The 13950-nt window shown below is 58.2% G+C and overlaps 1 protein-coding gene across 1 annotated transcript; it reads right to left on the reverse strand.

Moving 5' to 3' along the window:
* Nucleotides 1–4953: 4953 nt before the first annotated feature.
* On the reverse strand, nt 4954–12628 carry GLMP (glycosylated lysosomal membrane protein). Its single transcript, XM_077789407.1, has 6 exons — nt 12532–12628; nt 10918–11175; nt 9927–10106; nt 8588–8806; nt 6558–6835; nt 4954–5203 (listed from the first exon to the last, which is right to left on the reverse strand). Exons 1-6 carry the CDS (start codon nt 12601–12603, stop codon nt 5035–5037), a joined length of 1176 nt encoding a protein of 391 aa, XP_077645533.1. The 5' UTR covers nt 12604–12628; the 3' UTR covers nt 4954–5034.
* Between the last annotated feature and the right edge of the window lie 1322 nt (nt 12629–13950).

Here is a 13950-nt window from a genome sequence, read left to right on the forward strand (position 1 = left end):
AGAATTTCGGGGTTCCTGTCCCAATTTCGTGGTTTTTGTCCCAATTTCGGGGTGCAGTTTTTGCAGAATTTCGGGGTTCCTGTCCCAATTTCGGGGTTCCTGTCCCATTTTCGGGGTGCAGATTTTGCAGAATTTCGGGGTGCAGTTTTTGCAGAATTTTGGGGTTCCCGTCCCATTTTTGGGGTGCAGATTTTGCAGAATTTCGGGGTGCAGTTTTTACAGAATTTCGGGGTGCAGATTTTGCAGAATTTCGGGGTTCCTGTCCCAATTTCGGGGTGCAGATTTTGCAGAATTTCGGGGTGCAGATTTTGCAGAATTTCGGGGTTCCTGTCCCAATTTCGGGGTTCCTGTCCCAATTTCGGGGTGCAGTTTTTACAGAATTTCGGGGTTTCTGTCCCAGTTTTGGGGTGCAGTTTTTGCAGAATTTCGGGGTTTCTGTCCCCAATTTCGGGGTGCAGTTTTTACAGAATTTCGGGGTGCAGATTTTGCAGAATTTCGGGGTGCAGATTTTGCAGAATTTCGGGGTGCAGTTTTTACAGAATTTCGGGGTGCAGTTTTTACAGAATTTCGGGGTTCCTGTCCCATTTTCGGGGTGCAGATTTTACAGAATTTCGGGGTGCAGTTTTTGCAGAATTTTGGGGTGCAGATTTTGCAGAATTTCGGGGTTCCTGTCCCATTTTCGGGGTGCAGATTTTGCAGAATTTCGGGGTGCAGTTTTTACAGAATTTCGGGGTGCAGTTTTTACAGAATTTCGGGGTTTCTGTCCCAATTTCGGGGTGCAGTTTTTGCAGAATTTCGGGGTGCAGTTTTTGCAGAATTTCGGGGTGCAGTTTTTACAGAATTTCGGGGTGCAGTTTTTACAGAATTTCGGGGTTCTGCCCCAATTTGGGCTCCGCTCCCTGCCCGCCCGCCCGGGCGCTCCGAGGTTTCCGTTTCCGTCCCCGCCGGGGCGTTTCTGCGAAGCCGCCGCCGATTCCCCGAAACGGGCCGAAAATACGGGCGGGGGAGGGGGTGAACAGTGAAAAACTCAAAATTCAGCTGCTGGGAAAACAAAAATGAAAAATTCAAAATTCAGCCGCTGGGAAAACAAAAATGAAAAATTCAAAATTCAGCTGCTGGGAAAACAAAAAAAAAAAAGAAAAATTCAAAATTCAGCCGCTGGAAATAAACAAAAAAATAAGGTGAAAAATTCAAAATTCAGCCGCTGGAAATAAACAAAAAAATAAGGTGAAAAATTCAAAATTCAGCCGCTGGAAATAAACAAAAAAATAAGGTGAAAAATTCAAAATTCAGCTGCTGGGAAAACAAAAACGAAAAATTCAAAATTCTGCCGCTGGGAAAACAAAAATAAAAAATTCAAAATTCAGCTACTGGGAAAACAAAAAAAAAAAAAAAGAAAAATTCAAAATTCAGCCGCTGGGAAAACAATTAAAAAAAAAATAGATGAAAAATTCAAAATTCAGCTGCTGGAAAAAAAAAAAAAAAGGTAAAATATTCAAAACTCAGCCACTGGAAGAAAAGTTTGGGGTGGAATTTTGGGGTTGTTTGGGGGGGATTTAGGGTTTATGGGGCCATAGGGGGTGTTAAGCCCCTGCAATTTGGGGGGATTTACAGGGATTTGGGGCACAGGGGGTGTTTGGGGGGGATTTGGGGTTTGGGACACACTGGGAGCTCACTGGGATGTACTGGGACATACTGGGATGTACTGGGAGCTCACTGGGGTGAGCTGGGGAACACTGGGACACACTGGGGGTGCACTGAGAGCTCACTGGGACATACTGGGAGTTCACTGGGACATACTGGGGAACACTGGGACACACTGGGAGTTCACTGGGATACACTGAGAGCTCACTGGGACATACTGGGACATACTGGGGGTGCACTGAGAGCTCACTGGGACATACTGGGACATACTGGGGGTGCACTGAGAGCTCACTGAGACATACTGGGACATACTGGGACACACTGGGAGCTCACTGGGACGTACTGGGGAACACTGGGACACACTGGGAGCTCACTGGGATACACTGGGGGTGCACTGAGAGCTCACTGGGAGTGCACTGGGACATACTGGGAGTGCACTGGGGCATACTGGGAGTGCACTGGGGCATACTGGGACATACTGGGATCACTGAGTGCGGGGTCAGCGGGTGCGGGGCAGTGCCGGGGCAGTGCCCGGGGTCACTCCTGGGGTCAGTGCCCCAAATCCCACAAATCCCCCCCAAACCCCCTCATCCCGTCCCAAATCCCACAAATCCCCCCAAACACCCCCCGTGCCCCAAATCCCTGTAAATCCCCCCAAATTGCAGGGGCTCAACACCCCCTATGGCCCCATAAACCCTAAATCCCCCCCAAACAACCCCCTGTGCCCCAAACCCCAAATCCTGCCCCCAACCCCAAATCCTGCCCCCAAACCCCAAATCCTGCCCCAAACCCCAAATCCTGCCCCCAAACCCCTCATTGTGCCCCCCAAACCCCAAATCCTGCCCCCAAACCCCAAATCCTGCCCCCAAACCCCTCACGGTGCCCCCCAAACCCCAAATCCTGCCCCCAAACCCCTCACGGTGCCCCCCAAACCCCAAATCCTGCCCCCAACCCCAAATCCTGCCCCCAAACCCCAAATCCTGCCCCAAACCCCAAATCCTGCCCCAAACCCCAAATCCTGCCCCCAAACCCCAAATCCTGCCCCAAACCCCAAATCCTGCCCCAAAACCCCAAATCCTGCCCCCAAACCCCTCACTGTGCCCCCCAAACCCCAAATCCTGCCCCCAAACCCCAAATCCTGCCCCCAAACCCCAAATCCTGCCCCCAACCCCAAATCCTGCCCCCAAACCCCAAATCCTGCCCCAAAACCCCAAATCCTGCCCCAAACCCCAAATCCTGCCCCCAAACCCCTCACGGTGCCCCCCAAACCCCAAATCCTGCCCCAAACCCCTCACTGTGCCCCCCAAACCCCTCACTGTGCCCCCCAAACCCCAAATCCTGCCCCCAAACCCCTCAATTCTCTGCTCAAAAATCACAACGAGGTTTCCCACCGTGTCAGAACTCCAAATGTCCCTCAGACATTTTTGGAAGTTCCAAGCCCAGGTCAGAAGCATTTGAGACCCCGGCAGGCAGCTGGAAAATTCTGGATTTAATCCATGGAACGATTTACCGGCCTTGCAGGAAGAACAAGAAGTCACAAAATTTAGATATTAAGAGTAAAAATAGTCACAAAGGGAAGAATTTTTGAGTGCTGTACAGGGGGGTTTTGGTTTTGTACATGGGGGTCAGAATTTTCAAGATAGATTTGGGATCTGGGCCTGCCCTGTCCTCCCTCTTTCTCCTTCCTCACCTCCATGTTCTTGGTGATGTTTGCACTCACGGAATGGTTTAGAGTAGAAAATCACCATTTAATACAGGTAAAATTGGGCAAAAACTGGATATAATCTGGATTTTTGGGACACCAGACTCAGCCTTACACTGGATTTCCCAGAGGAGCAGCTGGGTTTTCCCACTGGATTTTCAGAGCTCCCTTCTACAGGATCACTGCTCTGACAAGGTGGGAGCCCTAGATTGCCAGGCAATATTTAATTTATAAATAAAATATATTTATCTGTCACCATCTGCCAGAGGTGGGGCTGTTATCTTCTATTTTTTGGGGCAGTTTTCTCTATCTTTTTTTACAAACCAATGTTAATGCCCCATTGAATGTCACTGGTGACTGATAAAATTATCCCACAGTGAGATGGGAGGAGCCAAGCATTCCTACCTGGATAGAATCTGGATTTTTGGGGCACCAGCTCAGCCTTTTCCGCTGGATTTCCCAGAGGAGCAGCTGGGTTTTCCCCTGGATCATCAGAGGAAGGCTCCACCCTCCTCCAGGCTCACTGCCCCGACAGAACCACACCTGCCCCTCCAATTTGGACTGACCAAAAGGGTTTCAGGTTGTATTCTCACTCTGCCAGTGATTTTTTTTTTTTTTTTTTATTGCATGGATTTTGGTTTTTTTTTTCCCTTTTCCTAATAAATTCTATTTCTGACTTGGAATCTCTCACTGCTTTCAAACCAGAACATCATTTTGGCGCCCAGCGTGGGGCTCAAACCAACGACCCCGAGATGAAGATTCTCCCAACTCCCAGCACAGCATTCCCACAGCAAACCGTGTCTAGAAATCCACTTTATTTGGTTGTAGACAAGTCAGAAATCCACTTTATTTGGTTGTAGACAAGTCAGAAATCCACTTTATTTGGTTGAAGACGAGTCAGAAATCCACTTTATTTGGTTGAAGGCGAGTCAGTGATGGCCAACTCGGCCCCAGATCCCCCTGAGAACCCCGAGGAGCCGCGCCCACCCCAGCTGGGCAGCACCTGGCATCAAGCCTGGTGGGTATCCAGGAGAACATTCCCAGCTGGAGCAGCTCTCCGTGGCCTGGCAGGACACGCCTGAGCTCCAGCAGCTGCTGGCACGTGGCACTGGGTGTCCCTCGTGTCCCAGGCTGGCGCAGCAGCGGGAAGGTGGAGCAGGGAGGAGCTGGGATGTGCTGGGAGTGGAGCTGCTCCCCACCCCTGCAAGTGGCACTGGAGCCAGTCCGTGGCCAGCAGTGGTTGTGTCCCTTGGGAGGAGGAGGAGGAGGAGGAGGAAGGGGAGGATTTTCCTGACCAAACTCCCCCCCACCATCGCTTCCCTTTGCTGCGTGGGTCAGGAAAAATCCGGGGAGGGAGTGGGAAGGAGCAGGACACAAAGTGGGGGACGTGGGCAGCTGAAAGTGTCACCCCGGTCCCCTCGGGGGGCAGAGAAGGTGTCACCAGCACTGGGCAGCTGAAAGTGTCACCCCAATCCCCTCGGGGGGCAGAGGGGATGGCAGGGGGCTGGCAGAGGAGGTGGCAGCAGCAGCAGCAGCAGCAGCCATGGCCATTCCCTGGCAGGGAATCCGGGAATCCCAGGGGAAGGAGGAGCTGGGAAGGGAAGAGGAGGGTCCTGGGGGTCTCGGTGCCCCCTCAGTTGATGGGCTCACACTGGGACGGGGAGGGTCCCGGGGGTCTCGGTGCCCCCTCAGTTGATGGGCTCGTACTCGGAGTAGCGTCGCCTCCGTGCCAGCAGCAGCAGGCAGCTGCCCAGCAGCAGCATGGCCAGCGGGGTGCCCAGCGCCACGGCGGCGATGGAGATCACCAGGGGGGAGAAGGTGTCCCTGGGGGGCTCCCCGAAACCCAGCAGCACCGACCTGCGGGAGGGGATCGGGGTCAGGGTCAGGACAGGGGAGGGGCTCTGCCCTTCCCCACCTCGCAGGGTCAGGGCAGGATGAGGCTCCTCAAGGAACTCGGTGGAGCCTTTGCTGCAGGACTGGAGGGAAACTCAAAACTTGGGCATGGAGAGGGGTGCTAAATAGAGAAACCCCGTGACATGCCAGTCCCCAAAGTGCACAACAGCCTGAGTGACCAGCAGCACCCCTCACACCCTTCTGCACACCCTGAGTGACCAGCAGCACCCCTCAGACCCCTCTGCACACCCTGAGTGACCAGCAGCACCCCTCAGACCCCTCTGTACATCATGAGTGACCAGCAGCACCCCTCAGACCCCTCTGTACACCCTGAGTGACCAGCAGCACCCCTCAGACCCCTCTGCACACCCTGAGTGACCAGCAGCACCCCTCACACCCCTCTGTACATCCTGAATGACCAGCAGCACCCCTCACACCCCTCTGTACATCTTTAGTGACCAGCAGCACCCCTCAGACCCCTCTGCACACCCTGAGTGTCCACCAGCACCCCTCACACCCCTCTGTACATCCTGAGTGACCAGCAGCACCCCTCAGACCCTTCTGCACAGCCTGAGTGACCAGCAGCACCCCTCACACCCCTCTGCACACCCTGAGTGACCAGCAGCACCCCTCAGACCCCTCTGCACATCCTGAGTGACCAGCAGCACCCCTCAGACCCCTCTGCACATCTTTAGTGACCAGCAGCACCCCTCACACCCCTCTGCACACCCTGAGTGACCAGCAGCACCCCTCAGACCCCTCTGCACATCCTGAGTGACCAGCAGCACCCCTCAGACCCTTCTGCACATCCTGAGTGACCAGCAGCATCCCTTTAGATCCCTCTACATATTCTGAGTGACCAGGAACATCCTTGACCAGGAGATTCTTCCACTTTTAGACCCTTCAGACCCCTCTGCACATCATGAATGACCAGGATCATCATTTCAGACCCCTCTACATATTCTGAGTGGCCAGGATCATTTCAGACCCCTCTACATATTCTGAGTGGCCAGGATCATTATTTCAGACCCCTCTGCACATCATGAGTGACCAGGATAATTTCAGACCCCTCTGCACATCATGAATGACCAGGACCATCATTTCAGACCCCTCTGCACACCATGAATGACCAGGACCATCATTTCAGACCCCTCTGCACACCATGAATGACCAGGACCATCATTTCAGACCCCTCTGCACATCATGAATGACCAGGACCATCATTTCAGACCCCTCTGCACACCCTGAGTGACCAGCAGCATCCCTCTAAACCCCTCTGCACACCGTGAGTGACCAGCACCCCTCAGACCCCACTCACCAGCTGAGGTACCTCTTCTCCTGGTACACCTCTCCCTCCTCACCCCCAAAGGACACGTTGAGGGCGCTGATGGTGCAGCTGCTGCCCAAACTCTCCCCAAAATAAGCCTGGACCACGCTGGCCATGGGCAGGGTCCCGTTGGCCACCTGCAGCCCCCCAGCCCTGCACTGGATGCCGTCCTCACGCCGGGGGCTGGGGGAGCCGTAGGCCGTGGCTTTCCACTGCAGGAATCCCAAAACGGAGCTGCTGTTGTGGGGCTGAGCCAGCAGGGACAGCACCTGGGGAGGGAGGGACAGCAGGGTCACCCTGCGAGTGAAAGACTTTGAAAATCACGGGGGTTTAGGGTTAAAAGGAAAATGAAGCTTAGTAGGCCTTGGGGGAAAAAAAATTAAAAAATAAAAATAAATAACCTAGGAACATGTAGGCCGTGTGCCTTGCTAGAACTGCACCTTGCTAGAGCTACATGATAAATGATGTAATTGTTAGATAGGATTCTAGATTAGGGGTCCAAAGGGGACAAGATGGAGGGAATTGGGTGTGTAGGATCTCTGTCCATGGAAAAGAGTTTTCAATCTTACAGGATGAATTACAAGCTCTGAGGGTTTGATTTAAGTAATAATTAAGTGTGGCACGGGTGCAAAAGTAACACTTTAGGATTCTAGATTAGGGTCCAAAGGGGACAAGATGGAGGAAATTGGGTGTGCCTTGTCCTTTTTCTCCTTCTTCATGCCCTCCATGTCTCACTGTGGTGTTGGCATTTTTCTGTTGGTTTAAGTTAAGGACACACTGTTCAATGTAGATAATAGATATTGGCACGTTATTGTAAATAGGGCACACATAGTTTCTAATATATAATGTTTGTAACATTATATACCAGAAACTGGGGACTGGGTTCAGGCTGGGGACACATTGTTCAATGCAGGAGACAGATATTGGCAATTATTTTAAATATAGCACAGGGAGTTTGTGGTATTTAATGTTTGTAACATCCCACTGAAGGCAGAGCCCCGCAGGACAGACAGAACACGTTATAGGTAAGTTTATTCTTATACGTATAAGAATATATGTATATTCTTATATATATACATATATATATATATAAGAATATATGTGTATATATTCTTATATGTATAAGAATAAACCACCTTGCAAACCAGCACAGACGATCCACGACTTCTTCTTTGCCAGAGGGGCCCACAGAGACTTTCTACAATCCCGGGAATCCCTGGAATATCACATTCTACAATCCCGGGAATCACTGGAATATCACTATCTACAATCCCGGGAATCCCTGGAATATCACTCTCTACAATCCCGGGAGTCCCTGGAATATCACTTTCTACAATCCCTGGAATATCACTCTCTACAATCCCGGGAATCATTGGAATATCACTCTCTACAATCCCGGGAATCCCTGGATTATCACTCTCTACAATCCCTGGAATATCACTCTCTACAATCCCAGGAATCACTGGAATATCACTCTACAATCCCTGGAATCTCACTCTCTACAATCCCTGGACTATCACTCTCTACAATCCCTGGACTATCACTCTCTACAATCCCTGGAATCTCACTCTCTACAATCCCTGGACTATCACTCTCTAGAATCCTGGGAATCCCTGGACTATCACTCTCTACAATCCTAGGAATCCCTGGAATCTCACTTTCTACAATCCCTGGACTATCACTCTCTACAATCCCTGGAATCTCACTCTCTACAATCCCGGGAATCTCACTCTCTACAATCCCTCTCTACAATCCCTGGACTATCACTCTCTACAATCCCTGGACTATCACTCTCTAGAATCCTGGGAATCCCTGGACTATCACTCTCTACAATCCCAGGAATCCCTGGAATATCACTCTACAATCCCTGGAATATCACTCTACAATCCCTGGAATCTCACTCTCTACAATCCCTGGAATCTCACTCTCTACAATCCCTGGACTATCACTCTCTACAATCCCAGGAATCCCTGGAATCTCACTCTCTACAATCCCTGGAATCTGGCGATCCCGGGGCTCACCTGGAAGATGCTGGGCGTGTACTCGTCGTCGATGGACCTGCGGGAGCGCAGGCTGCGGGCCGCCCCCGGCGCCTCCACCGTGGCCAGCTGCAGCAGGAAGCGGGAGCCGTTCCCGCGGGGAGCCACCCCGGCCAGCAGGAACTGCAGCTGGCAGCTCTCGGCGCTGTGCAGCAGCCGCGGCAGCCGCGCCGCGCGGCCCGCGGAGCTGTAGGCCGTCAGCTGGGGACGGGGGACAGGGGACAGGGGACAGGGGACAGGGGACAGGGGACAGCGAGGGACAGCAAGGGACAGCGAGGGACAGGGGACAGAGAGGGACAGGGGACAGGGGACAGGGAGGGACAGGGGACAGGGGACAGGGGACAGGGGACAGAGAGGGACAGGGGACAGGGGACAGGGGACAGAGAGGGACAGCAAGGGACAGCGAGGGACAGGGGACAGAGAGGGACAGGGGACAGGGGACAGAGAGGGACAGGGGACAGGGGACAGGGAGGGACAGGGGACAGGGGACAGGGGACAGGGGACAGAGAGGGACAGGGAGGGACAGGGGACAGGGGACAGGGGACAGGGGACAGCGAGGGACAGGGGACAGCGAGGGACAGGGGACAGGGGACAGGGGACAGGGGACAGCCAGGGACAGGGAGGGACAGAGAGGGACAGGGGACAGGGGACAGCGAGGGACAGGGGACAGAGAGGGACAGGGGACAGGGGACAGGGGACAGGGGACAGCCAGGGACAGGGAGGGACAGAGAGGGACAGGGAGGGACAGGGGACAGCGAGGGACAGGGAACAGAGGGGCAGGGGACAGACAGGGATAGAGACAAGGGGACAGAGGGACAGTGAGAGACAGAGAGGGACAGGGGACAATGATGGACAGGGGGACAGTGAGTGACAGGGGGACAAAGAGGGACAGGGGGGCAGTGAGGGATGCTCTCTGCCCCCTGGACACGTCCCCTGCCCCATGGACGTGCTCCCTGCCCCTGGACACGTCCCTTGTCCCCTGGACATATCCCCTGACCCCTGGACAAGTCCCCTGCCCCCTGCCCATGTCCCCTGCCCCCTGGCCATGCTCCCTGCCCCTGGACATGCCTTCTGCTGCCTGCCCGTGCCCCCTGCCCCCTGCCCCCCAGCCGTGCCCCCTGCCCCTGCCCGTGCCCCCTGCCCCCCAGCCGTGCCCCTTGCCCGTGCCCCCTGCCCCTGCCCATGCCCCCTGCCCCTGCCCCCTGCCCATGCCCCCTGCCCCCCAGCCGTGCCCCCTGCCCATGCCCCCTGCCCCCCAGCCGTGCCCCCTGCCCCTGGCCGTGCCCCCTGCCCCCGGCCGTGCCCCTGCCCCCGGACACACCCGGAACGCCAGGCTGCCGTTGGAGAAGGCCCCGCCGGGGTCGGCGGCCGGCGCCCCGCGGAGCTCGGCCGTCAGCGCCGTGCGGTTCAGGCGGAGGCTGTCCCAGGAGAACTCCGCCAGGTCATAGGCGGGGTAGAAGAGCTCCCCCGAAGGAGCTTTGGCCTCGCTGAACTCGAAGAGCTGCAGGGAAAGGGAGGGGAGAGGGGCTGGGAGCACCGGGGGCAGAGGTGCCTCAGGCAGGCAGCTCAGACACTTCCCTGGATGGGGATGGATGGGTGGATGGATGGGGATGGGTGGATGGATAGGTGGATGGGTGGGGATGCATGGGGATTTCCCAGGAGCTTCGAAGCTGCCCAGGGACCCCCTGCACCCCCAGGTGTCCCAGACCACCCACTTGCTGTGGGAATCCAGAGCTTCCCTCTGGCTGCCCTGGGACCCCCTGGACAGAGCCCCAGAGACACTGGCTGTGATCTCTGGCCATGGAAAAGAGTTTTCAATCTTACAGGATGAATTACCAGCTCTGAGTGTTTGATATCAGTAATAATTAAGTGTGGCATGGGTGCAAAAGTAAAATTTTAGTGTTCTAGATGAGGGGTCCAAAGGGGACAAGATGGAGGAAATTGGGTGTGCCTTGTCCTTTTTCTCCTTCTTCATGCCCTCCATGTCTCACTGTGGTGTTGGCATTTTCCTGTTGGTTCAGGCTGGGGACACACTGTCCAACGTAGGTGACAGATATTGGCACGTTCTTGTAAATGCAGCCCAGGGAGTTTCTGGTATTTAATGTTTGTAACATCCACTGAGGGCAGAGCCCCACACGCTGCCCTGCAGGACAGAGCTGGGCAGGGCAGCAGAACATGTGAGAGATAAACAAAAATAAACAACCTTGAAACCAGCACAGATTAATTACGACTTCTTCGCCGGCAACTCGGAGACTTTCTACAATCTGGGAATCATCTCACCACCGCCGTCCCCAGCACCCTGCCCGCGGTACCTTGGTGAAGACCACGGCCGTGGCGTAGACCACGCTGTCGGGGGGCTCGATCCACACGGCTCCGGCGGGGCTGGGGGACAGCAGCCGGCTCCAGTTGACCCTCAGGGCGCTGCTGGGGCTGCGGGTGGCCACCAGGAGCACGGAGGGGGCCCCGATGCTGCTCCAGACGTAGTGAAGGCTGTCGGCGGGCCCCAGCGCCCGCACGTGCAGCAGGTTCACCGAGGAGCTGTTCCAGCCCGGGTTGTACTCCATGGACACCTGCGGGGTGGGGATGGGTTTGGGCTGGCTCCGAGCCCTGCCCGAGGTTGGGGCGCTGCCTCGGCTCCCGTGACTCCGCGGCCCCGGGTGTTGCTCAATGCGCTCGGTCAGCGTTTTACAGCTTGGAGCTGCTGGCCATGCTCGTGGCCCTTCCCCTGCACAGCCCCTTCCCTTCCCTTCCCTTCCCCTCCCTTCCCTTCCCTTCCCCTCCCTTCCCTTCCCTTCCCTTCCCCTCCCTTCCCCTCCCTTCCCTTCCCTTCCCTTCCCTTCCCTTCCCTTCCCCTCCCTTCCCCTCCCTTTCCTTCCCTTCCCTTCCCTTCCCTTCCCTTCCCTTCCCTTCCCTTCCCTTCCCTTCCCTTCCCTTCCCTTCCCTTCCCTTCCCCTCCCTTCCCTTCCCTTCCCTTCCCTTCCCTTCCCTTCCCTTCCCTTCCCTTCCCCTCCCTTCCCTTCCCCTCCCTTCCCTTCCCTTCCCATCCCTTCCCTTCCCTTCCCTTCCCTTCCCTTCCCTTCCCTTCCCTTCCCTTCCCTTCCCTTCCCTTCCCCTCCCTTCCCCTCCCTTCCCTTCCCTTCCCTTCCCTTCCCTTCCCTTCCCTTCCCTTCCCTTCCCTTCCCTTCCCTTCCCTTCCCTTCCCTTCCCTTCCCTTCCCTTCCCTTCCCTTCCCTTCCCATCACACCCTCGGCCCCGGTACCCCCCGGTACTTCCCGGTACTCCCGGTACCCCCGCTCACTTTCCGGCTCCACTCGGCCCTGGTACCCCCCGGTACCCCAAATACCCTCGGTACCCCCCCCAGTACCCCCCGGTACTTCCCGGTACCCCCCGGTACTTTCCGGCTCCGCTCGGTCCCGGTACTCCCGGTATTCCCGGTACCCCCCGGTGCCCCCACTCACCCCCCGGCTCCGCTCGGTCCCGGTACCCCCCGGTACCCCCAATACCCCCGGTACCCCCGGTACTCCCGGTACCCCCCGGTACCCCCCGGTACCCCCAGTACTCCTGGTACTCCCGGTACCCCCGGTGCCCCCGCTCACCCCCCGGCTCCGCTCGGTCCCGGTACCCCCCGGTACCCCCAATACCCTCGGTACCCCCCGGTACCCCCAATACCCCCGGTACCCCCGGTACTCCCGGTACCCCCCGGTACCCCCCGGTACTCCCGGTACTCCCGGTACCCCCGGTGCCCCCGCTCACCTCCCGGCTCCGCTCGGTCCCGGTACCCCCCGGTACCCCCAATACCCTCGGTACCCCCCGGTACTCCCGGTATTCCCGGTACTCCCGGTATTCCCGGTACTCCCGGTACCCCCAATACCCCCGGTACTCCCGGTACCCCCGGTACTCCCGGTACCCCCGGTGCCCCCGCTCACCTCCCGGCTCCGCTCGGCCCCGGCCGCCGCCAGCAGCGCCGCCAGCAGCGCCAGCCCCGCACCGGCGGCCATGGCGGCACCGGAACGGCCCCGGGACCGCCCCGGAACGGCCTCGGTACAGCCCCCGGGACTGCCCCGGATCCGCCCTTGGACCGCCCTTGGACCGCCTCGGTACAGCCCCGGTACAGCAGCGGGGACAGCCTCGGTACCGCCCCGGTACAGCCCCGGTACAGCAGCGGGGACAGCCTCGGTACCGCCCTTGGACCGCCCCGGAACGGCCCCGGGACCGCCCCGGAACGGCCCCGGGACCGCCCCGGAACGGCCTCGGTACAGCCCCGGGGACAGCCCCGGGACCGCCCTTGGACCGCCCCGGAACGGCCCCGGAACGGCCTCGGTACAGCCCCCGGGACAGCCCCGGATCCGCCCTTGGACCGCCCTTGGACCGCCTCGGTACAGCCCCGGTACAGCCCCGGTACAGCCCCGGGGACCGCCTCGGTACAGCCCTGGGGACAGCCTCGGTACCGCCCCGGTACAGCAGCGGTAGCGCCCCGGTACCGCCCTTGGACCGCCTCGGAACGGCCCCGGTACCGCCCCAGTACAGCACCGGGGACCGCCCCGGTACAGCCCCGGTACAGCCCTGGTACAGCCCCGGGACCGCCCTTGGGCCGCCCCGGTACCGCCCCAGTACAGCACCGGGGACCGCCCCGGTACAGCCCCGGTACAGCCCCGGTACAGCCCCGGGACCGCCCTTGGGCCGCCCCGGTACAACCCCGGTACAGCACCGGGGACCGCCTTGGAACCGCCCCGGTACAGCCCCGGTACCGCCCTTGGGCCGCCCCGGTTCGGCCCCAGTACTGCACCGGGGACAGCCTCGGTACCGCCTCGGGACCGCCCTTGGACCGGCCCGGGACCGCCTCGGAACGGCCCCGGTACCGCCCCAGTACAGCACCGGGAACCGCCCCGGTACAGCCCCGGTGCAGCCCCGGTACAACACCGGGACCGCCCTGTGACTGTCTCGGAACGGCCCCGGTACCGCCCTTGGGCCGCCCCGGTACGGCCCCTGTACAGCACCGGGGACCGCCTTGGAACCGCCCGGGAAACGCCTCGGTACCGCCCTTGGACCGGCCCGGGACCGCCTCGGAACAACACCGGGACCGCCCCGGTGCCGCCGGTGCCGCCCCCCGCACAGAGGACCCGCGGGGTGCGGCGGAGCCGGGAACCGCTCGGGATTCGCCTTCAGCTTCTGCCCCGCCTGCGGCGAGCGCCAGGGCGGCAGAGACCCCGTGGGGTCACCCGGTGGGGTGAGACCCCCGTGGGGTCACCCGGTGGGGCGAGACCCCCGTGGGGTCATCCCGTGAGACCCCCGTGTCCATCATCCGGTGGGGTGAGACCCCCGTGTCCATCATCCCGTGGGGTGAG

Source organism: Lonchura striata, chromosome 33 (genome assembly GCF_046129695.1).
Source record: "Lonchura striata isolate bLonStr1 chromosome 33, bLonStr1.mat, whole genome shotgun sequence".
NCBI lineage: Eukaryota > Metazoa > Chordata > Aves > Passeriformes > Estrildidae > Lonchura > Lonchura striata.

Excerpts from the sequence above, each read along its gene's own strand:
- GLMP (XM_077789407.1), bottom strand. The coding sequence starts at position 12,603 with ATGGCCGCCGGTGCGGGGCTGGCGCTGCTGGCGGCGCTGCTGGCGGCG. Across the intron at positions 8,807-9,926 it reads ACGGCAGCCTGGCGTTCCGG|CTGACGGCCTACAGCTCCGC; the intron begins GTGTGTCCGGGG and ends CCCCGTCCCCAG. Across the intron at positions 5,204-6,557 it reads GAGAAGAGGTACCTCAGCTG|GTCGGTGCTGCTGGGTTTCG; the intron begins GTGAGTGGGGTC and ends CCCCTCCCGCAG.